General features: G+C 36.3%; 3 protein-coding genes across 8 annotated transcripts; 2 read left to right on the plus strand and 1 right to left on the minus strand.

Moving 5' to 3' along the window:
• The first annotated feature begins 1,339 nt into the window (after nt 1-1,339).
• On the plus strand, nt 1,340-4,582 carry LOC102624485 (probable inactive receptor kinase At5g67200). The gene is made up of 2 exons (XM_006473216.4): nt 1,340-3,184; nt 3,896-4,582. The coding sequence occupies exons 1-2, from the start codon at nt 1,762-1,764 to the stop codon at nt 4,465-4,467; spliced, it is 1,995 nt and encodes a 664-aa protein (XP_006473279.2). The 5' UTR covers nt 1,340-1,761; the 3' UTR covers nt 4,468-4,582.
• Nucleotides 4,583-5,468: 886 nt separating this feature from the next.
• On the plus strand, nt 5,469-15,354 carry LOC102624757 (uncharacterized). Of its 5 annotated transcripts, none has more exons than XM_052441956.1 (3): nt 5,469-5,867; nt 6,095-6,467; nt 9,259-10,043. In XM_052441956.1, the coding sequence occupies exons 1-2, from the start codon at nt 5,676-5,678 to the stop codon at nt 6,458-6,460; spliced, it is 558 nt and encodes a 185-aa protein (XP_052297916.1). In that variant the 5' UTR covers nt 5,469-5,675; the 3' UTR covers nt 6,461-6,467; nt 9,259-10,043. The 5 variants fall into 5 exon arrangements, with proteins under 5 accessions (XP_052297916.1, XP_006473282.2, XP_006473281.2 ...); XM_006473219.4 differs by lacking the exon at nt 9,259-10,043 and adding an exon at nt 7,177-7,511; XM_006473218.4 differs by lacking the exon at nt 9,259-10,043 and adding an exon at nt 6,734-6,751.
• Nucleotides 9,804-21,558, minus strand: LOC102625522 (kinesin-like protein KIN-4A). 2 transcript variants are annotated; one of them, XM_006473220.4, is made up of 26 exons: nt 20,671-21,558; nt 19,607-19,753; nt 19,362-19,511; nt 18,119-18,372; nt 17,560-17,747; nt 17,355-17,479; nt 17,017-17,053; nt 16,768-16,859; nt 16,544-16,654; nt 16,181-16,294; nt 15,865-15,958; nt 15,557-15,666; nt 15,052-15,150; nt 14,849-14,962; nt 14,647-14,763; nt 14,453-14,533; nt 13,621-13,692; nt 12,869-12,962; nt 12,602-12,633; nt 12,409-12,506; nt 12,235-12,333; nt 11,905-12,126; nt 11,401-11,563; nt 10,963-11,118; nt 10,557-10,876; nt 9,804-10,209 (listed from the first exon to the last, which is right to left on the minus strand). In XM_006473220.4, exons 1-25 carry the CDS (start codon nt 20,791-20,793, stop codon nt 10,664-10,666), a joined length of 3,105 nt encoding a protein of 1,034 aa, XP_006473283.2. In that variant the 5' UTR covers nt 20,794-21,558; the 3' UTR covers nt 9,804-10,209; nt 10,557-10,663. The 2 variants fall into 2 exon arrangements, with proteins under 2 accessions (XP_006473283.2, XP_052297914.1); XM_052441954.1 differs by lacking the exon at nt 20,671-21,558 and adding an exon at nt 20,211-20,326.
• Nucleotides 21,559-22,951: the final 1,393 nt, after the last annotated feature.

A 22,951-nucleotide genomic window follows, 5' to 3' on the forward strand; every position in this document is an offset into this window, starting at 1 on the left:
ATAAGCATGGGATTAGCAATCCAAACAAGCAAAAGCACGAGGAGATTGTTTTTATATCGATGATAAAGTCTCTTGAGTAACTTATAATTTCCTCTTAAGAAAAAAAAAAAAAAACACTTATAACTTGTTTTACATTGCTTTTTATGGTGCCAATGAACAACTAACCGTACGCATAATTATCGAAGGACAGATTAGGTTCGAGCATTTTTCTGGGTCATAAGTAGAGTGTTATAGACTATTGATACTTCTCCAAAATCATTTTTTAAGCCCTTGGATATTTAAAAACCTATATCAAAATTATACGGAGGACATAATATATCTAATTAAACATGTTTTGAATACATTATAGAAGTGATTGTTTTACAGGAAATCTTTAAATTATTATTTTTGCTAAAGAAGAGAATATCTTTATGATTATGGGGTGTGAATAATAAGAAAGAAAATTGAAAGATTGTGATTGAATGGGAAATTATTTTAGTTAAAGTTTGCCACTGAAAGTGAAAGGGGTTTTTTAAACGTTATAAGAAATATATTTTATTTTAAAATATTTGAATGGGTAAATAAAGGAAAGTGTTTTCAAAGATTTAAATTGGGGTATTAATAGTGTAGAGGTGAACTGAGCTAGCATGGTTTTGAGCCTAGGCCCACAAGTCCTTGTCGTAACTTGGTTTTTCAAGAACAAGGAAACCTAAGGGCCGTTTTAAGTTTCAACACCATGGGTCAATCTCATATCATTTGGCCCAGGTCCAGGCAGTGGGGGCAAAACGCAAATTCCAGAAATGGGCCTTGGGAATGGGAATTGTATTATGTATTTTCAATAACTTATGAGCCCACGTACTTATTCTCATTCCTTTTCTAAATAAATAACCAGTAACAGTATTGGGATTCCGGAACGTGATTTTTTAATTTTCTATTTTAAATTAAGTAGAGCCAATTACAATATGTGCTTTAATATTTTATTTTTATACTGAAGTAGATTTGCCCTTTTTTTAATTATTTTTATAATCTTTTGATTAATAAAAATCTCATTTATTTTGTTCCCATATTTTCTTTATCCTTAACCTTTGGATTTATCTTTAACCTTTGAATTATAGCCATATCTAACCATCACCAAGTCGGATTTATTGGATGGGGTGAGTCACTGCCCCACATCAAACTTAAATTACTTCGTCAATTACTCAATTTATGTTCCCATTAAAACAGTACATTACTTGCATCTCAAATTATACCCAACTGTGAACTCACATGGCACCGTCCATACGCATAGGTCAAAAAGAATTCCCCCAACATAACTTGACAGGTGTGACACACAAGAAAAATTAAAAGAAGAGCTAAAACATAAAAGCAGCAGACTAGAGAGTGGGACTCACAGGCAGGAGGGGCCCTTTCTCGCCTTGCCGGAACACCAATCATAAAGAGTATGCTGGTAACCGTACACATTAAAGATTTAGATATTAAGAGCTGATACTTCTTTCAATTTTTTTTTTTCTTCGCCCACTCCCTTTCCCTTCACGTGATTCTGAGTATGCAGTCCCAGCCAGCTGCTTCTTATCAGCTCTTACAATGACATTACATGCTTTGTCACTTAACTGAAACCTTCCATCACCACCTCTTCCCTTTCTCTCAAGTCTCTGCCCTGTCAAGGGAATGAAATGGACCTGTAATAGTTACTTTTTACAGCGAAAGGTCAAATAAACTGAGAAGAGGAAGAAGAGTGCCCCTGTTTCCTGTTTCAGTTTTCATTACACTAACCAAAACACCATGTCCACGAGAAGAAAACCCCTTCTTCCGCAGTTGTTATTTTTCCTATCAAATACTTTTCTGTTGATTACATCTTGTTCTGCTTCTCGTTCTGCGTCTGCAGTGAACTCACTGCTGCCGTCTGATGCACAAGCGCTACTGGCATTCAAAGCAAAAGCCGATTTGAGAAACCACCTCTTCTTTTCACAAAACAAAAGCTTGCATTTTTGTCAATGGCAAGGAGTTATATGTTACCAACAAAAAGTGGTGCGAGTAGTTCTCCAAGGCTTGGATCTTGGTGGCATTTTTGCTCCCAACTCATTGACTAAACTCGACCAGCTCCGAGTCCTGGGTCTACAGAACAACTCACTCACCGGACCCATTCCCGACCTCTCGGGCCTCGTTAATCTCAAATCTCTCTTTCTTGATCACAACTTCTTTACAGGTTCTTTCCCTCCTTCACTCTTGTCTCTTCATCGACTTAAGACCTTGGATTTATCTTATAACAATCTCTCGGGACCATTGCCAAAAGAATTAGCTTCACAAGGCCGGTTATACTCTCTGCGTCTTGATGTGAACCGGTTTAACGGTTCGATTCCTCCATTGAACCAATCCTCTCTCAAAATATTCAACGTTTCTGGTAACAACTTCACTGGCGCCATAACGGTGACATCCACGCTGTCACGTTTTGGTATCTCCTCTTTTCTTTTTAACCCTAGCTTATGTGGCGAGATTATTCACAAAGAATGCAACCCCAGGCCACCCTTTTTTGGGCCATCAGCGACGGCTGCAGCGGCTCCACCGCCAGTGACTGTTCTTGGGCAACAGAGCGCACAGATGCATGGTGTTGAGTTGACCCAGCCGAGCCCTAAGAGCCACAAAAAAACTGCAGTCATCATCGGTTTCTCATCTGGAGTCTTTGTTTTGATATGTTCACTTGTTTTGTTTGCAATGGCTGTGAAGAAACAGAAACAGAGGAAAGATAAAAAATCAAAGGCTATGATTGCATCGGATGAAGCGGCGGCAACGGCTCAAGCTTTAGCCATGATTCAAATAGAGCAAGAGAATGAGTTGCAGGAGAAGGTGAAGAGAGCACAAGGGATCCAAGTGGCCAAGAGTGGAAATTTGGTATTCTGTGCGGGCGAGGCACAGCTGTATACGCTGGACCAGCTGATGAGGGCTTCTGCTGAGTTGCTTGGGAAAGGGTCTCTGGGGACAACGTACAAGGCAGTGTTGGACAACCGTCTGATTGTTTGTGTGAAGCGGCTTGATGCAAGCAAATTAGCAGGCACAAGCAATGAAATGTATGAGCAGCATATGGAATCAGTTGGTGGACTCAGGCATCCAAATCTTGTGCCGCTCAGAGCTTATTTTCAGGCCAAGGAGGAGAGACTCCTTATCTATGATTATCAGCCCAATGGCAGTCTCTTCTCGCTCATACACGGTAAGTTCCTCTGCAATTGTTTTTATTTTAATTTTTCATGTGTGGTGCAATTACTCAGTGAGTCAGCCCATTAGGTGATTGGACTCGATCTTGACTCGGTTTGACCGCGGTGACCCCTAGAATATGTAGCCACGTAGGATTTTAATTTGCAATCGAAATTATTATTATTATTATTATTCTAATTTGGGGTTGTTTATTAAATATATTATACAAGTGAAAGTGATCCTTAAGAAAAGCATAATTACGTGCCTGATCAGTTTGGCATCGGTTATATCATAGATTTTCACGAGCAGCGAGAATCTTGCTGCTGATTGACATTGGGAATTGAAATGATTTATTTCGTTCCAATTATTTTAATCAACATTGGAAAGTACTCCTCTACTCTTTTTACCCAACCAAAATGCAGCGGCGCCGGGGAGACAATTCAAAAATCAAACCTCAATTCAAGTGGAGAGCAACGTAGTAGTTATGCAATTATTAGTGTAGTGGGTCCCACGTGGGTTGCCTGCGGACTCGGTCAATTCTTATTCTTTATCCTATGGTGAATCGAAAAATCCAACGCACCATCTCTCTAGATGAACTAAATAATATTACGCGCAGGGATGCGCGCTTGCACGCACACACTTTTGTTGCTTTGTCCCATTATGGAGGCAGAATCTCTATTGAGTTAATAATAATGATATGATTACGTCCGAAATGGCCAAATTGCAGGTTCAAAATCAACAAGAGCAAAGCCACTACACTGGACTTCATGCTTGAAAATAGCGGAGGACGTGGCACAAGGCCTCTCTTATATTCACCAAGCATGGAGACTCGTCCATGGCAATCTCAAGTCCTCTAATGTGCTCCTTGGCCCTGATTTCGAGGCATGTCTGGCCGACTATTGCCTCACTGCACTCTCTGCCGATTCATCGCCGGATGATGACCCTGATAACTTGTTATACAAAGCACCCGAGACTCGCAATGCAAGTCACCAAGCAACCTCAAAATCTGACGTCTATTCATTTGGAGTATTGTTGCTGGAGCTTTTAACTGGAAAGCCTCCATCACAGCACTCATTTTTGGTGCCTAATGAAATGATGAATTGGGTTAGATCCGCCAGGGAAGATGATGGCGCCGAAGATGAGAGATTAGGTATGCTTCTTGAGGTGGCAATTGCTTGTAATTTGGCCTCGCCAGAACAAAGGCCCACTATGTGGCAAGTATTGAAGATGTTACAGGAGATTAAAGAAGCTGTATTAATGGAGGATGGTGAATTGGACCCACTCTCTGGGATCTCGTAGTTATATCGTTGTTTTAGTAACATTTGTTCGTAGGCAAATCAGCAAATATATAGTGTCCGTAGCTAGATGAATGGAATTTACCCAACTATTTAGTTACTTTTTCTTTTAACATTAACTACTTGGTTCTTTTTCCTTTTTTTTTTTTCTTCTTAAAATTAATTCCTCGTCTCGGTTACCACATTGTTATGGTGGGTTCGTAGTTTTGGATAATCTCTTCCTAACAAATTTTTCATCGAAGAAGAGTTTTCTAATCACAAATTTTCCTAAAATAAAGGAATTACTAACAAATAATAAACTACAAACCCTCCTAAAATCAAGATACAAATCCGTTTAAAAGATGGGGTCTTGCACTCAATTTAGCTTGAATGGTGTTTACAGATGCTCTAAGATAGCCAAATCTTAAAGGATGAACCTAAATTTCCTAAAAAATTTACTCCTTATCGCACTTGTAGTATTGAATTGGAAGCCGTGATAGAACCATTTGTAAATTAATATTAGTGAGGTCCATCTATGTTGTTGGATATGTTCTAATTAACTTGGAGCATCTCTATCATAAGAATTCTCGTTTTATACCAAATTTTAATAATTTGCCGTTGATTGCATCATCTTTTCATTTTTGTTTTTTAGCATTTTTTTTAAAATATACAATACAATTTTCAAAAGTTACATCAACCAATAGAAATACATAATCAAAGCTCAACATACATAAGAGGTAAGAACAAAGACATACGAAGCCGAGCACCCAAAAAAAAAAAAAAACTCAACTGTTTGGTAGATTCGGACACTCAAGCAAGCCCTCCATTTTAAAATAAAAGGGAAGAACCGAAGAAGTGCCAACTTGCATGTTAATAATTTTAGTTGACAATAGATATACAATTGGAGTAATAGTGGGAATCGGGTTTAACAAGAAGAAAGATGGGTCTTTGTATCGAATATATTAAAGGACTGTAAAAATGAGAGCCCACAGAGTCTTGAAACCCAAAATTAAAAACAGGCCCGCCTCGTGAGAAATTCGAACCCGAATTCGGCAATGAATCCAAGTAACGTACATGGACATCATCATTGACAAACAAGTGGAAAAAGGGGAGAGTGGTGCGCTGTTGCAGAATTTGCTGGAATCATCTAGCAGATAACACAAAAATTAACATATAAATATCTCAGGGTATTCGTGCAGGTAATTTGATGATTGAGCAGGAGAAGGTTATAAGATGAGAGATGTCATGGATCTTCGTTCTGACACCGACGTAATGGAAACTGACTCCGCCTCTGCCGCCGCCACAGCCACGGCCGCCGAAACGCAGCAGCATCTGTGGCAAGGCCAAGACGTCGACCTAAGAGAGCTGCTCGCGTTGGCTCGCCAGCTCATCAACCAAGGCAGGCCTTCTCAGGCTCTCCAGGCGGTAATAAATCATTTTTTTTTTTTAAATTTTCTTTGTAAAAAAAAAAAAAATTGTTACGATTGTCAGTCAATATGACTTGACGTCCACAACATTGATTCCTGATTTTCTTTTACAACATCTTTCGCGTATTAAGGAATAGGGATGTATTCATATTCAAAATAATGAATGTGGTATGGCCACTTTAGCCTGTGGAATTTATTTTATTATTTAATTAATGGTCGAAACAGGTGGTGATGGCGATGAGAACCAGAGGTGGGGAGGAAGCTGTATTTCGATCACTGCACCGTGCGCGTGAATTGTACAGAAATAGAATGCAAGAGAACACTGCCATGGATCAGCTGGCTGCTTTATTTGCTGAATGTGCCATTGCTGAAGCCCAACCCCTGGCTGTTGAACCATCACCATGCGAAATAGCTAGTTCATCAACTGCACCGGATGCTGATGGCTCTTCTATACTTGCAGAAACTGGAAGAACGCAGATTGTGCTGGATGCATTCTCAGATGGAAGCAGCTTTGTATGTTTGCAGTGTGGGGGTCTTGTTAGTAATCATCGGAAAGAGGAGCACTATGCATATTGGTGTTGCAAACTCTGATTCGGAGGTATATGACATTGATATTTTTGCTCTTTCTTCACCTCGATGCACCTACTAAGCTATTGTCCTACTTGAATTGCAATTGACTGCATTATGTGAGTGTAGTGTCGAATCTCTACTCTTGCAGTGATTAAATTGCATCATCATTGTAGATAAATGCAAGTAAAAATTACCATCAAGCGGTTTTTAAAGCTCTGAACTATAATAGTATATTACTATATCTATACTTTGTAATATAAAGATTTTGAGGATGGCGTGCTTTTATTCCTGGAGGTCTTCCGTCTTTTACGTCCCCAAAACCCAACACCACCTGCTTGGCTGCATTCACTGATATTCAGCTATCTAGTACATTAATTACTTCAAGACTGCGCGTTCAGCTTTCGCTAATTTGATTATATCCCTCCCTTGTGTCTTAATTACTAGATATTCAGCTATCTAGTACATTAATTACTTCAAGACTGCGCGTTCAGAGTTCGCTAATTTGATTATATCCCTCCCTTGTGTCTTAATTACTAGATATTCAGCTATCTAGTACATTAATTACTTCAAGACTGCGCATTCAGAGTTCGCTAATTTGATTATATCCCTCCCTTGTGTCTTAATTACTAGATATTCTGCTATCTAGTACATTAATTACTTCAAGACTGCGCATTCAGAGTTCGCTAATTTGATTATATCCCTCCCTTGTGTCTTTCTCTCTCTTCGTCATGCAATAGTGTTTTGGACATGAGCAATGAAATCTAGCTCATATGCTGCTGAAAAAGAAACGAGGAAGTGCAAGAATAAATCAAGCATGAGTCATCAGTTATGACGGGATGGAATAGTTGGTGCCCTGTGGCCGGTAATTTGTCTGTGGACTTGTTGATGCTTTTGAAACTTGAATGCTTTTTCGTGGATTGTTGGGTGCATCATTGATTGGATTCGATCATCTTGAGAGAAAAAATAGACTTTTTCTCCCTGATTTTAATTGATGGAAGTGGAAGAGTAGAAGGAAGAGAATAGATAACTCCAATTTGTAGAGAATTAATGCAATTGGATGTTACTATAAGGTATCGTTTACTTTTTGGATTGGATTGTGAATCTTGGGGAGTGGGAATTATAGGATTGGGAGTGTGGAGTGAGAGTGAGAGTAGGTTGTTTACTTACACTGGAATGGAGATTAGAATCCAATTTATGTGTTTACTTTGTCTTGGATTGGGAGTAAATAGTTTCAAATTATAATTTTATCCTTATTTAAAGAATTATAATTTTTAATTACAAAACTAATAAAAAATATATTTAATGAATAATATTTATTTTATTATATTTGTAAATTTATTATAATTATTAATATTCTGAATTATGAACAATAAATTATTAATTGTAATTTTAATATAAAATGAAATGTTATTTTATTTTATTTAATATAATTATATTAAATTTATTATTATATAAAATAATAATATAATATTATTTAGTACAAAATTAATATTTTCTTAGAATAAAGTATTTATTATTATTATTAAATAAATATAGTACTATTATTTTTAAAATAAATATAATAATATTATATTTATTAATCCTCTATTAATATAATAATATTATATTTATTAATTCTCTATTAATATAATAATATTATTTTAAAATAATTTTAACTTAGAATCAATGTAAATTATTATTTAGTTAAATATAATATTATTATTTAAATAAATATAATATTAGTTATTTTATTTTATTAATTATAAAACATAAAATAAAAAAAAGGGTAGAAATGGGAGAGGTGGGAGTGGATTCCCACTCCCACTCCCCACTCCAAAAATGGGTGGAGCCCACGGAGTGAGACTTCCAATCCCTCTCCATTTTAAGTAAGTAAACGCTGGAGTGAGAGGAATCCACACTCCCCACTCCTACTCCAGCAAGTAAACACAACATAAATGTCTTCATATTCAGTGTAATGTTTCCCTCTCCGTACCTTTGACCATATGGCGGGTTGTTCTGAAAACTCAGACAATGACATATGGAGAATTCATAAATGTTATCCGTAGATAGTGTGTTTACTTAAGGGTTTAGGGAATAAAAATTAAAGAATGTGATTGAAATTCACGTTTGTTTGGTAAAATGTAATTTGAGAATGAGAATAAAATGTATGGAGCCAACACAATTTGGAAATAAGAAATGAGAATTCCATTTCTATGGGGGGTTGGGAAAGAGATTTTTCATTTCCTGAACTGACTTTTGTATTCCTTTCATTTTTTTCATATTTCTCGAATTACTCTTGTTTAAATCATAATTAATTTTATTATTTTAAATGTCATTATTATTATTATTAAACTTTTTTATTACCTTTATTATTTTAGTTATTATTGATTATTATTGTTATTATTATTTTATTAATATTATCATTATTCACATTTATTATTATTATTAATTTTATTTTATTAATATTATCATTATTCACATTTATTATTATTATTAATTTTATTTTTTAATTAATATCATTTTTATAATAATATTTATACATGTATCTAGTTAATGAAAAATATATTATTTAATACTATGGGTATTTTAATAAATTGATTTTTCTTGTCATTCTTCATTCTTATTTATTTTGTTAAGTAAACACATCAATGACATTTCAACACATTTTTATTTTTATTTATTTTTATTTATTTTTATCAAGTAAACATTGGAATTTCATTCGCATTCCAACTCATTTTTATTCTAGCCCATTCTCTTTCACAATCCATTTTTATTTCACGAAGTAAACGCACCGTAAATAAAATAATACATCTTTATATGGGTAGTGATATTAATTTCAGTAGTCAGTTATCCAGAAGATCATGATGCTAGGAAGAATTCCCCAAACCTATCAGAGCTACAGTGGAAAAAGGTCTAAATGACCATTTCTGTATATTTGTACATTCGTTCAAAGAAAACAGAAAAAGTAAATGGAGGAGTGAGGACTAGTGCGTTCCAGCTGGAAATGATTTAAGCGTCGTAGGAGCAAGACTCCTTGAGGTACGACCTGTACAGTATGTGAGTTGGTAATTTGCTGTAGAAGATGGAATAGTCAAGGTTGCCTCACGGTATAAACTAAAATACAGCTTATTTATTAAGGTGGTCGAAAATTTAGTCAATTCTTTTTCATAAGTGCCAGTACCACTTGGCCCGTGCCCTTGGTCAGCTTGGTATCAAATATACAACACTTGTTTGTTATTACAAATATCTGGTAAAATATTGATTTTGAGTTTTCACAAAGTACATTTGTAAGATAAGTGCATTTGTAAGGACTAATGTCTCAAGGGATGACAAAAATATAATAACATCGTTATGCTGGGAAGTGGAAATGGAATGAAATGGCGAATATTGAGAAAAGAATTTTCTTTCACTATAATGAGATAGTAGTTGCTACCGACAAAATCAATATTGCGCTTACACTCAATAAAACCCAAAATTAATTGGACTGAATACTATTTCACCAAAAAAAAAAAAAGATATATCAGACTAGACTGGACCTTCGTACAGATGTCTGTGCGCTTGGGTGTCTTTATCCCTCAAAAAAGTGTTGTTATTGATAGAAACTGCGAGTGTCACTTCTTCACCACCCGTGTAATCTCATGTATCTAGCACCTTCTGGCAAATTTGCGGTGGAACCACCAACGACAAGAACACTACTATACACAATGTACTCCTATTGCATTAATCACAGCCAAAATTTCCAATCTTCATAAACCTAACTTTTCCATCCGAGCTCCTTGAAGCTCTTCACTCTGTATCCATCAAATGAAAGTGTAAGATTCTGTTGTATGTAAGCTATGAGCAATATCAAGGCCAACCAGATATCATGCCTGACGTCCCAACCATAATATTTTTCATGTAGTACTTGACATCTGAAATTATATTTTGTTTCTGACTATCTTTTCAAAACATTCTGCAACTATCTTGACATGAGTGAAGAAGTTTGCTCATAGCCATACATGTAATATTACCAGAACAAATAGAATTTAGCCCGATACTTTTTAGTCATAGGCGAAGATAACAATGTGATAAATACTAGCCCCAATGATGTAGACTACATTAAGTATATGACTGGAAATAGATGTAAAGAATACATTACCTGCACTCCTTTTGTGGCTCGTCCGGGCACCATGGGTTGTGATCATACTCGTGCAGAGATTAGTATAGGTATAGCAAGATTAAGCTTGTGACCAGGACCACAGAATATCACCCTGCATGTGGCAGGGCCCGTGGACGAGGCTTTGCCCTCACAATTGTTTCATCACTGTGACGGATCCATTCTGAGAGTCTCCATGGCTTTTGCCACTTCCATTTAAATTGCAAAAGCCATTGGTGGTGACTTCTCTTCCATCTCCATAATTTTCCACCCTGTCCTAGGGCTGCTAATTTTTTCATTGACAACTGCCCAAGGGGTACCCTCTGAGCTAACACAAAACCTGCTTATGTCAGCCAAAGTAGGAAGGTGGATATCAATCTAATAATAAAGGATGGAAAAGGACTTTAACCTTTCTGTTTTGATTTATAAATGCTGCTGACTCTCTTATTGAGCCATTGGCAATGCCCGGTGTATATTTCAGTTGCTTCTGTGCCGGGACAGACATTGGGGAGGGAGGACCACTTGTATCATCAGCAAAGTGTTCAAGTGAATTGTGCAAGTTCCCCTGTCCATGGCCAGGAATGAAGAGTTAGATGTACAATAATAAAAGTTTAGCAACACAAACTCTAGAATGCTGAACACACTTCCGTCCAATATTAAGAAAACCATTAAAATGAACACAATTTCTTGGCAAACCTATAGATAGGCCTCAAAAGTCCTAGAATTTTGTCAAAAATCATCTCAATGTGTGCTTTCCGATAGAGTAGTCTTCATTTGTACACTGATAAAGTTCTAAAAGTTTTTATATGATGCATAAGAACAAAACTCAAGTGACGTCTAATCTCACCGAAGCCGATTTAGCCAGTGTGATTGCAACAGCCTGTTCTCTCAATTTTAGCTCCTCCTCCACTTCCTTTCTTCTTACCTCACTCTGTCGCAACAGACCAACAAGTTCTTTTAGTTGCTCTTTCATTTCCTTGATCTCTATATCTTTCTCCCACAGTTGACACCTGTTGCAAATGCACAAGGGGCTATTTAGAATTGACCTCTAATCACAGAATTCAAATAAGAGTATGTACATGTTCTGTGAAATCTTTATGGTTTAAGCATATAAATCAATGGCCCCCTGATTAAAGGAATTCTTTTAATAAATTCCATTTAATGTATCCTTAACCAGATCTACCGTTAGAGATGCATATCACTCTCTGGAATTCCAATCAATTTTGAGCACGGTTAATCTAGTAGATTTGTATAAATCATGGAACTAAAGGTATCAATATCCAAAAAAAGTCTGAAACTGAAAAAAGATAAAATAAAATAATTTGGGTTATATTTATTTAATAGAAAGCACCTTGCATCTGCTAGAGAATTGAACATGTATTGAAGCAAGTTCTTAGCATCAGCCATTGAACGCAACTGATTCCAACGTCCACGGTTAGTGAAGAGACGGTCCCGCTCTTCTGCCTCTGAAAGTTGTGAAGCCATTGCTACAAGTGAATTAGATGATATGCTCAGCATATTCTCAAGTGAAGATATTCGGGCCATTCTTGCATTTGGTGACATAGAGGACACTCTGAACAAGTAATTAAATCATGTTAACACGTCAAGCCATTCTTCATCATTCCCAGACCATCAAAATGGAAATAATTTGGGGTGAATAAATAACTTTCACAACTTATACCTAGCAAATCCATTCTTTCCCCTCGGAGGACTGAGTCCCTTTGAAGCAAACTCATCCACTTGCTTCAGCACTGCCAACTCTTCCGCCAGTGCAGCTCGTCTGCAGATTATTTGTGTTAGCATAAAGAAAAACGTTTTAATTCATATTGGAAACAAATATAAATAATGAACCTACACTTGGCTCTGCTTCTCATAGTCAAAACGAACTTCATGCACATTCACCATGACCTCTAGCTCATGGTCAAGCCACCGTTGAAAGGATTTCTCATTGCTCTACATATATCAATTAATTCAAAAGTATTAATGAGAATTATACAAATTTATTAAAAATAAAACTTATCAGTAAAAGAGAAAGCAAAGATCATTACCTGCCCATTTGTTAAATTTCCATTTGTGACAGCTGGAAGATAGCATGAAATTAGATAAATTGAGTATAAAAGCAGAGGCCCATGGTCTAAAAATGCCATGTATCTGGTAAACAAATAGCCCCTCCAGTATAGTAACCATTGATCAAGTATGTGATGAAGAGTGATGGATTTTCTAATCTTTATATAAGAGGTGCTGTATGTTTACCTGAGACAAGGGCTTTCTAGTCATCAGCCATAAAAGGGTAAAACTGAAAGTGAAAAGTTTACCTGAATTCTCACGGGCAGAAGATTTACGTGATTCCAACAACTCTTTTAGCCTCTTGGTGGCCATTGCAGCCTCTTCAGTCTTTCTCTGAAGAACCTGCATGAAAGAAATTTGTTCCAGTTAACAGTTTATTTCTAATACGTATAAATCAGGGAGACTTATGAAGCCTTTTCTACCTAAGCAATGGACTAGACTAATAATTTTATTTTATTTTTTATTTTTTGAACAGAGTAATACTTGAAATGGACTCAACTAGAATGGGTTCCACTTTTTCTTTCTTGAGGTCAATTCGTTCCTTATTAGATTATTTTGAAATATCAACTCAGGAATTAGAACATACTGAATTTCAATTATAATATTTTGGGCAATTCGGCATTTAAAGCGAAACTTCCATAATAGGTTCTTAACTTGTCAAAGTGAAACAGCCTTAAATATGATAGCAGCAACTGAACATGCCAAAAAGTCGGAAACATAGCAAACAGGGTTTGAGGGAGACAAACCCATGATAAGAATCTAGCTGATAAAACAAATTTGAAGAAGCAGCAAACATATATAATGAAAATTGGAATTGAGGCCAGATAGTTTGCTTTCTTAGACTTTTTGCTATTATCTGCTGTTTTCACCACATTGTGAGGGCAAAGTCAGGATGGAAATCTTAAGAGGCAAATAAATTGCTACATTCAGTGGTACATTCTTCTTGGAAATATTATTGAGATAGATTCATAACATAAGCAAGCAGGAAAGATTTGCTCACCAATTTCTGGCGTTGGTTCAAAGCTTGCAGCTTATGCCTTTCATACTCATTTCTTCTTCCCTCCTTACGTAACTGCTTTCATCGATATGTGAATAAATAAGTTAACATACATACATACATGCAGACAATATCTTCATAAAGTTTACAGATCTGAAGCATACTCTATACATACTTTGTTTAATTGTTTTGTTTGCGTTACCTTATTCAAATATCTAAAGTATAACTAATCCGTAGGTTCTCTTATTTAACCTCCTAAAAAAAAAAGGTTCTCCTTCAGGATGAATAAAAAAATATAAAACAGCTTTGGCAATTAGTAAATTTGACTACACATTATCATATGACTTTATGCAGGGGTGAATCCAAGCTTGCTCAGCTTGCTGAATCTTTTAATTCAAATTATTTATTGGCAGTCATAACCAGCTGCTAGAATTCTTAAAAACGAATTTATAATACTGAGTACTGCCACCGGGAGTTTAGGGTTTAAAGGAACAAAAGTGCATGCAACAAAATTGCACTACATAACATTGTGCAAAGATGAGAACAAGTTTTGTAGTTTGCAGGCTTAACTACCTAAAGTAGAATTTCAACAGTATTGTCAGAAAGACCAAACCACACCCCTTAAAGTTACAAACAAGTAGTAACAAAGATACAAACGAAAAATGTGTTCTGTATAAAAAGAGAATTCAATAGATCCCAACTATTCCTGCTCCACCCAATAATCTTCCCTTACGTGAAATCGAATGGACATATATCATTTACCAGAATGAGCATAAAAGATATTGATACTGCATGTCTTTTCCAAATTATTTGTTTCACAGAACAAGTAAAGCACCTGCAAAAGTTCCTTCTCTCGAGAAGCCTTCCACTGTCGGAATTGTTCAGCTTCTTGTTTTATCCTATGTTGCAATTGAACCTACACAAAGATGCAAGGGAACAAGAAGAAGAAAATCAGCAGTGGACAGAGTAGAGACAACAAAAAAGGACTGAAAATAACACGATGCATTAAAAGCCAAAGTGACAGTTAACCTTTTGAGCCTTTATAAATTGAATTTCATCTTGCAACCGCTTTGCTGCTTCATCACTCTTTTGTTTCTGCTTTAAAAGTTGAACCTGGTTCTCCTGTTTTTTCTTGAGATCCAGAATCTGTTGTGCATAGATTATGAAGACTGTTTACTACTTGAATTAAATTGTGATATTTATATGGAATTGTGACAAAAGCCAACATTACCTGTGCCTCAAGTGATTTTAATTTATGGGCATGTACATCTTGCAATTTTTGTGTTTGCCCATCAGAATTTGAGGCAAGATTTTCAATTTCAGTCAGCAAATGATCTCTTTCTTTCTGCAGCAATAAAACAGGTGTGAGATGAGTCATCTGTTATTTCAAGGAGTGTGAAAATTGAAGAACAGGTCAATAAACTTCTTTTTGACCTGCACAGTTCGTTTTTCATCCTCTAGTTCTGCTATTTTCTTCCCAAAATGTTGCTTGAGTGCTGCAGTGTCAGAGCCACCAACAAGTTTCATTTCTGACTGCACAGACATTATATGTAAATTATGAAGGGTGCTGATGACTTCTTTGTCCAAAAGATTTGCAAAAGTTGAAGATATACAGAAGAAATGTCAGAATGTAGAAGAAAATTACTCCAGAATCATGAACCAGCCAACAGTTCTTAAGATTTTTCTTTAAACAGAGGTAAAATTCCAGGAAAAAAAATGAAAATAAAAAAAGAAAAATCATCAAATATTTTTTCATGGGAATCCAAACTGAGCCAGACTATCTTCCAGATGATTGAGGAAGGATGAGATTAAATGGAAGTACATTACCCTTATTATCTCATGCTATGTAAGAAGTTAATGAAGTAAGAATACACAGTTCCCAAAATTGCCAAATACTAGGAATAAAAACATAAAAAATATATATTCTGATGAAAAGTACCTCTTTCTCCTCCAAACGCCTGTTCAATTCATTCAACTCTTTGTCCATAGAATTCTGTAGAAGTGTGTGCTCCCACTCCTTTGCGACTTCATCAATTTCTCTGGAATCACCTGCCAAAATTGACATTGTATTCTCAATGTCATAGATCCATTGAAAGGAAACTTGAATTCACAATATCTGAAAGAGAAACTGATTCAATCCAATAGATGAAAGAACAAGTAGAAGACTGGAAGTCATTTTGAAGCTTACCCAGTTTACCAATGATTACAGACATTTTACCTAATTACTATATCAGAGAAGTTTCATACCTGTTATATTTTCACCCATTTGATAATCAGTTTGCTCAATACTATTCAAGCTCCTTTTAAGCCCATCACTTTTCAGAGGACAAGGACTACCATCCTGAAAGATGAAGTATCAATTTCACACGTATAGTGAATCATCCATTGATCAAGCCTAACTGTAATAATAATCATGACTAAAGAATTATAGTCAACTCTCCCATGTCCTTTTTTTTTTTTTTTTGTGGGAGGGCAACACAAAAGATAAAATCTCCCATCTTTTAACAAAAGGAGAAAAGAACTAATGGAAGAGTTCCAAAAGACAGAAGACATGTTCACATACTTGAGCGTCTGTTTCACGCTGCTCTACATCAGTGCATCTGCTGCGGTATTCATGGAGTTCACGGCAAAGATCTTCATTAGCAGCTTCAAGCCAAGCAATCCTTTCCTTGAGAACCTAGGCAAATGATTAATGAGAGAACTTATGAAATCGATTAAGATACAACTATCTCCATAAACGAAATTGATAATTATTTTGTTTGTTCAAACCAAACTATCCTTTACATAGAGAACCTCATAAGTTTTACCATAGCGTAAAGTAATTAATCCAGTATAATTTTTCTATATAAGAAGATGTGAGAATAAAAATATTGAAAAATTCTTATGATCAACAGAATATCCAAGGTAAAAATTTAGAACCAGATACCTGTACTTCATCAGACGAAGATCCTCCACCACGGGCGCAAAGTTCTGCCTGCAAAAACTCTAGTTGTTGACGCATCTTCAGCATCTCAGTGGACATGGGATCTCTGTTGACCTATTTAAGACAATTCAAAACCAGAAATAAAAAAAATCATAAATGCATGAAAAAGATTGTGCCTTTACACAAGTGTAAAGAGAATGAAATCAACAATTTTCTGTTGAACTTACAACAGGCTTATTTTGTATATTTCGAGCACGATTTGCATATTTTAGAGTGTTGAGGGTTTCCTCAGCATTAATATCAGCAGGACTAATGCAGGCTGTAGAAGGTAAAATTGTATTGATATAAGAAAAAACATTAAGATCACCAATCAAATGTCAGAGATTGCCAATGAAAAACCAGGGTAAGAAGGAACTAGAATATATGATTAAAGATAAAGGATTTACAGAGATCAAACTTGAGGATAAATAAGTTACCTATCATAACAGTTCTGCTGTTACCACCAAGTGAATCCTGCCAAAATACCTGAACTTAGTCTAAATATATAAATAGAAAAGGATGAAATATTTATAATAAAAAACACAATAACAATTAAGAAAAACATCATCATAGACTCTCCTAAAGAGTTTCTGAAAATCACATCTCATTTCAACCCATTATTTCCACAATCAACTGGCCGGCTAATACCAGATTATGTATGAAATGCTTAGGGAGAAAAATTCCTATCAATAGTTCAATCTTTCTGGACCATACTTCTTTATACTATCAAACTAGACTAGATAATTTACCCCTTGCATCAGACGCATCAAGTTACCTGCAAAAGCCTAGTAAGTTTACTGTCCCGATAAGGCACATGTACGCCTTCTTTGCGCTTTTTATCATCACCAAGAGCGCTGATAACGTTACCAAGTGCAAGAAGGCCCCTGTTAATATGAACTCCTGTTTAAATGTAAATGCTCTGTTATCATGTTTTGACCAAAAGCACAGTATGATTCTACTTATGAGTAATCTCCACCAACCTTCCTTGAAACGCAAACCATCAGAACCAGTTCTTTTGGCCCTCTCTGATCCAGCAAGATCTACCAAATGCAACTTGGCACATAGATATTCTTCATTCATACTCTCATTAGGACTGCTGTCTCCCAGAGAAACTGGACTAAGCTTACGCATTTGCTCTAGGGTGATGGTGAAGATGGCATGTGAACGACTGTATGAACACATACCAAAAATATACACATGTTAACAAATCTGATAATACCTCTCAAAAAATTAAAAAATCTGATAGCTACTGTAGATTTTACAGTCATTATAGAGATGCAATGTTTTTCAAACCAGCATGTTACACAAATACAATATTCAAAAGGTTTATTTGGGAAACTTTTTTTTTTATGGAGAGAAATCTTTGTATGATCCCAGTATGTCCAAAAATACTGAACTCATATTTGGAAAGGTACATGACAAATTTGGAAAGATAAAGATCTTTTTCCATATGATGGAAGGATATTGTCAAATAGCAGTTATAGATGAAATTACCTAAACTTAAATGTAACTGATCAAAACAGAGTAGTAAAGATTTACCTTGATTGATTGTTCATGTTTGTACTCCCAGTTGCCCTGCTCAATGATCCTTGCTCTAAACAGGCCGCCATTTCTTTTAGTGAGCTAACACTAACTTCAGTGGATCCAGCCAACGTAATAACACCATTTGATGTTTCTCGGATTTGTATTGGAGGTTTCCCGGGTACAGTTACTTTTCCTGCGTGTCCATTTGCAGTATCTGGTTTGTTCAAACAAGGGGGATCTAGCAAATCCCGTACTTCTTCTTTTAGAATCTTTTGACAACACAGGATTTTTTGGTTAGATATTTACCACAACAATGCATTCTACTAGAAACATATAATATTTTAGAAAATACCCAATTATGTAAACAACTCTTCAAACCATGACTTCAGCAGTACATAGTTTGATAGGGAAATTCAGCTCAACAAAGATCGAAAGTTTCATTCAGTAAAACAGGATGCCAAAAAAATATACGGTAGCTAGAGATTAGAATTACTGTGACTATGTTGCATAACTGAACAGAATGTACACAACAAGGAATCTCAAATTGAAATAGTTGAGAAAATGATTTAAAACAAAGAAGCTACATGATGAATATAATAGACATCTTTATCTCATATCTGGTTTGTTCAAACAAGTGGGTGTAGCAAATCTCGTAATTCTTCTTTTAGGATCTCTGACACAGGATTTTAGTTAGATATTTATCACAATAATCATTATATTGGAAACACATAATATTTCAGAAAATACCCGATTGTGACAAAAATTCTTCAAACCGGAGCTTCAGTGGTACATTGTTTGATAGGGAAACTCAACTCAACAAAGATTGAAAGTCTCATTAAAACAGGATGCCAGAAAAACATAAGGTAGCTAGAAATTAGAACTACGGTGACTATGATGCATAAGTGAATCAAATGTACACAACAAGGAATATCGAATCTAACTAGTTAGAAAATGATTTAAAACAATGAAGCTACATGATGAATATGATAGACACCTTTTGATCTCATATGACTTCATGACAAGCAACAAATACTAGATAAATATATCCTGTTTAGTACTTTAACAAAATTTATCAAATTTTCTCTTGCAGGGATTTTTCTGTGTTGCGAGGAGGAACATAGATTTTCAGTCATATGACTGATGTTTGTACTGAACTTGATAAATTTTTAAGAGAACAATGCTGAGGCTCATATATAGAAGATGGCACCACAGAGTGTAACTGATGGATATACGAAGAAGAAGAAAGGCATCAACAAACCTCAATGAAGGAAACATGCAATTGGAATTCGGTTTGATCCTTTAGAGTTTCGATTTTGCTGAACAGAACATTCATAACTAGAGGAATTATTCCCGTTTGGTATCCATCTTTGAAGCCAGTTCCCATTGTATATGTTTTTCCAGATCCTGTCTGTAACATATTGAAACGTTAACTGAAAGAAAGATGATTACTCAAGCATACATTGCTTCAATTGAGCAGCTTTTTCCACGGAACATAATCTTTACCTGACCATAAGCGAGAACAGTTGCATTATACCCTTGAAACAAACCATCAACAAGTGGAGCAATACATTCATCGAACATGGCAGATGAAGGAGAACCAGTGCTCCCGTATACATGATCAAAAGTAAAGGAGTGTGTCCCAATTTGTACCTGCAGCATAGTAAAAACCAGCATCAGAAAACACACACGCAAGCACATATAGACACAAACATTCACAAAATTGCAAGCACTGCAATTCATATCTTATAACTACTGAAACTCTAGAAACCTGTTAAACTTAATTCACAAGTGGAAATTCTGTTACTCAGTATGAAACGGAAGGAATATTTATGAGACAGCTTAAGTGCTAAAATGGTGTACCATGTTTGGCCCTTTCATACACAAAGTACCATAGATATTAATCATATTTACATAGAAATACTTCAAAATATGAGAATAGAGACGGGGACAAGCTGGGTGATTCCAGAAAGTTGCAGAAGCTTTAGCTTGATCTTATAGTAAACAACAAAAATGCATATGTAATTCAGATTAATAATATACCGATTGCCAATATGAAATGTAGCAGACGCAGTGAACAGGCTACAAAAGAAATAGCAAGAAGACTTACGGCACTGTTCAATTTAATTAATTTTTTTTCCTTATCTCCTGAAACTTAATTAGCTGAGGACCACTATGGGGAAAAGCTGGATACTCGTAATTTACACCAATAAGCTTAGGGACAGGCTTTACAGAAGAGAGTAAATGGACCAGTCTGATTATTCTAACGTTTTTCCATAAAAGCAAACAAAGGCCATGGCAAGGAATTTCCTGAATTGCATCATAACAAACAACAAGCGCAGCCATTGCCTCTGATTGGAACTTATGAAACTAATCCAATCAGCGGAAGTAACTAGTGATGACTAAATTCTCTCATCCAAGTCAAAAATGCAAGACTCTCAAAATTCTCACAAGACTGTTCAGCCCCTTAAGATCCAGATCTTCATAACATTTTTAACAGTGAATTCACGCACGCTGAACATTCACGTTCTTACTACTGTAGTGTTTCCACTTTCCTGCAGTATCCATACCTGAGGCTTCCCGGGAACGACAGCGACACAATCCTTACAACCTTGTGCACGTTCGTCACCAATGAGCGGTCTTACGTGCACAGCAACCTTCACGCAACAATCCTCTCCACCGCCAGTTTCCATATGAAGCAGCTACGGATTAATTCGAGACACTTTTCAGAAACGGCAAGAACAGAGAGAACGAGCGTTATTATTGTGTCTGAAAGATCAATCAGTCTCAGCTATAAAACCGCTGTCATTGTCTCAGAATTTGGAGAATTTCGGACAAAGAAAGTGATGAAGCTAATGAGGGAGCAAGATATGAAAACTAAGAGTTAAGTTTCAGACAATGTGTTAGAGAGAGAGAGAGAGAGAGAGAGAGAGTATGTGTAGGAAAAAAAATGGTAAAAGATTAGATACACAGAGAGAGAGAGAAGGGTAGTTGGGGAATTAGAGGATGGCGAACAAAGAGGGGTACAAGTAGCAACCGAACAGTTTAACTACAAAGACAACAACCACTATCATTTTCCTTAGGCTTCACTGCATCACAACAGCTTTCACGGTTGTGTGTGCGCAAAAGTTAAACTTTCATGACACTCTTTCCCATTTTGCCCTTCTCCTCACACAACGGCTCTCACCTTCCTTCCCTCATGGCGTCGTCCCCGACTTTCCCGGATCACTTTTACGGTTTTACCCTCCCTCTTCCACGTATAATACAAGAATACAAATCATGATTGTCCCCACAATACAGTAGAAAAAAGAGGAGATGGCACAGCACACAAGCCACGTGACATGGAATCATACACCGATTTCTTTGAGAAGTTTTGGGCACGAGCAGACTAAAGAGGACTCCGTGTACAACTAAATTTTTCTTTGCATGTGCAGTGCATGTACGGGATTTGCTCTATGATTGAGAAGAAAGTGAACCGTCCTTAAATTATGTACAATTTTATTAGAACATACACTAGCTTAAAAATAATAAATGCGAAACAAATGAATATTAATTTTCATTACCTAACTGCCAAGGTCTTGATTTAAAAAACAAATTAAAAAAATAATAATAGTAGCGTTGTCAATGAGTTTTGGTATTTGATGGGAAGAAGAAAGTGATGTGGGGGAAGGTGGTACTGGCAATGGTAGAGGAAGAGAAGTAAAGGAAAGGGTGGGGTGGGAGAGAGAGAGAGACCCACACAATGGACATAGCCAGCTGGTGGTCTCCCATCCTCACATGGCCTTTTAGTGTCTGTAGACCTGACTGGACCCCACTTTAAAAACTTGGTCAGACCGAAACTGGTCCCCATGTTTTTACTGATTTTGAAGCAGTTCATAAATTCATCTTTGGTCTTTTGCAACTTGAAGGATCATCTTCCTGTGTCATGCCAACGCACCCGGCTTATCCTGTGGATACAAACCAAATTATATCATGACCTACGACCATTTTCTGTTTTCTGACCTTAGATTTTAATTATCATTAAAGCCTTTTCGAAATCTCTCTCTCTTTATGGTTTAAAGGAGCTAGCTAGATCAGATCAGATCAGTGAGCGAGTCCCTTGCATAATTGCACCAAATGTACTTTTGTGGCTCAGGAAAACACGTGCGGTGCACGAGCCGATCAGTGTAATGGAACAATTTGTGCTTAGTGTTGAGCATTCATGGGGTCGTTTAATAGGGGTTAAAGCAGACCCTGGAAGTAGATAAACCTGACCTTCGGTGATGATAAACATAGGGCTGAGCACGTTTTGGCCGGCATTGGACCAGCGTATCTGTTACATGAAACTGTCAGATAAATAGTTTTGACAGCGATGTTGAGGATTTTAGGATTGCATTTTAAGCAGGCTAAATTGGTTTTGCAAGCATCATCACGGGGTCAAATCACATGATTTTTACTGTGATTTTTTGTATTCACAGAAATGCATAAACGATAAAATAAGGTTTTAGAAGGTTTGATAAGATTTCCCTACCACATAATGGAGCGTGCCTCACCTTTTTAAGTGGGCCTTAGCTGAAACATCTTGTTCTTGTCATTATAATATTTCCATTCTGGGAGAGCGTAACCAACTAATATTGCAAATTTTGAAAAAGAATAGAGAGTATCTAAATCTTGACAATTATTTCCCATCTCTCAGGTGCTGTGCAAATGTGGACGTATTTCCTAATTAACCCGTTAAAAGGTCTAATAACGTACAAGTGACTTTGCCATGTTGGCGGGTGGGTAAAATTTTACCATTCCTCTGCCTTTCGTAGCCTTTTTCTTTGCTGCGGTAGACTGCAAGTTAAGCAAGCCGCTGGGGAAACCAATCCA

This window comes from Citrus sinensis, chromosome 5 (assembly GCF_022201045.2).
Source record: "Citrus sinensis cultivar Valencia sweet orange chromosome 5, DVS_A1.0, whole genome shotgun sequence".
Taxonomy (NCBI): Eukaryota; Viridiplantae; Streptophyta; class Magnoliopsida; order Sapindales; family Rutaceae; genus Citrus; species Citrus sinensis.

Coding starts and splice junctions, on each gene's coding strand:
- LOC102624485 (XM_006473216.4), top strand. CDS start 1,762: ATGTCCACGAGAAGAAAACCCCTTCTTCCGCAGTTGTTATTTTTCCTA. Junction 3,185..3,895: donor TCTCTTCTCGCTCATACACG/GTAAGTTCCTCT, acceptor GCCAAATTGCAG/GTTCAAAATCAACAAGAGCA.
- LOC102624757 (XM_052441956.1), top strand. CDS start 5,676: ATGAGAGATGTCATGGATCTTCGTTCTGACACCGACGTAATGGAAACT. Junction 5,868..6,094: donor CTTCTCAGGCTCTCCAGGCG/GTAATAAATCAT, acceptor TGGTCGAAACAG/GTGGTGATGGCGATGAGAAC.
- LOC102625522 (XM_006473220.4), bottom strand. CDS start 20,793: ATGGAAACTGGCGGTGGAGAGGATTGTTGCGTGAAGGTTGCTGTGCAC. Junction 19,754..20,670: donor TCGTTCCCGGGAAGCCTCAG/GTATGGATACTG, acceptor ACTATGCTGCAG/GTACAAATTGGGACACACTC. Junction 14,534..14,646: donor AATTTATAAAGGCTCAAAAG/GTTAACTGTCAC, acceptor ATCTTTGTGTAG/GTTCAATTGCAACATAGGAT.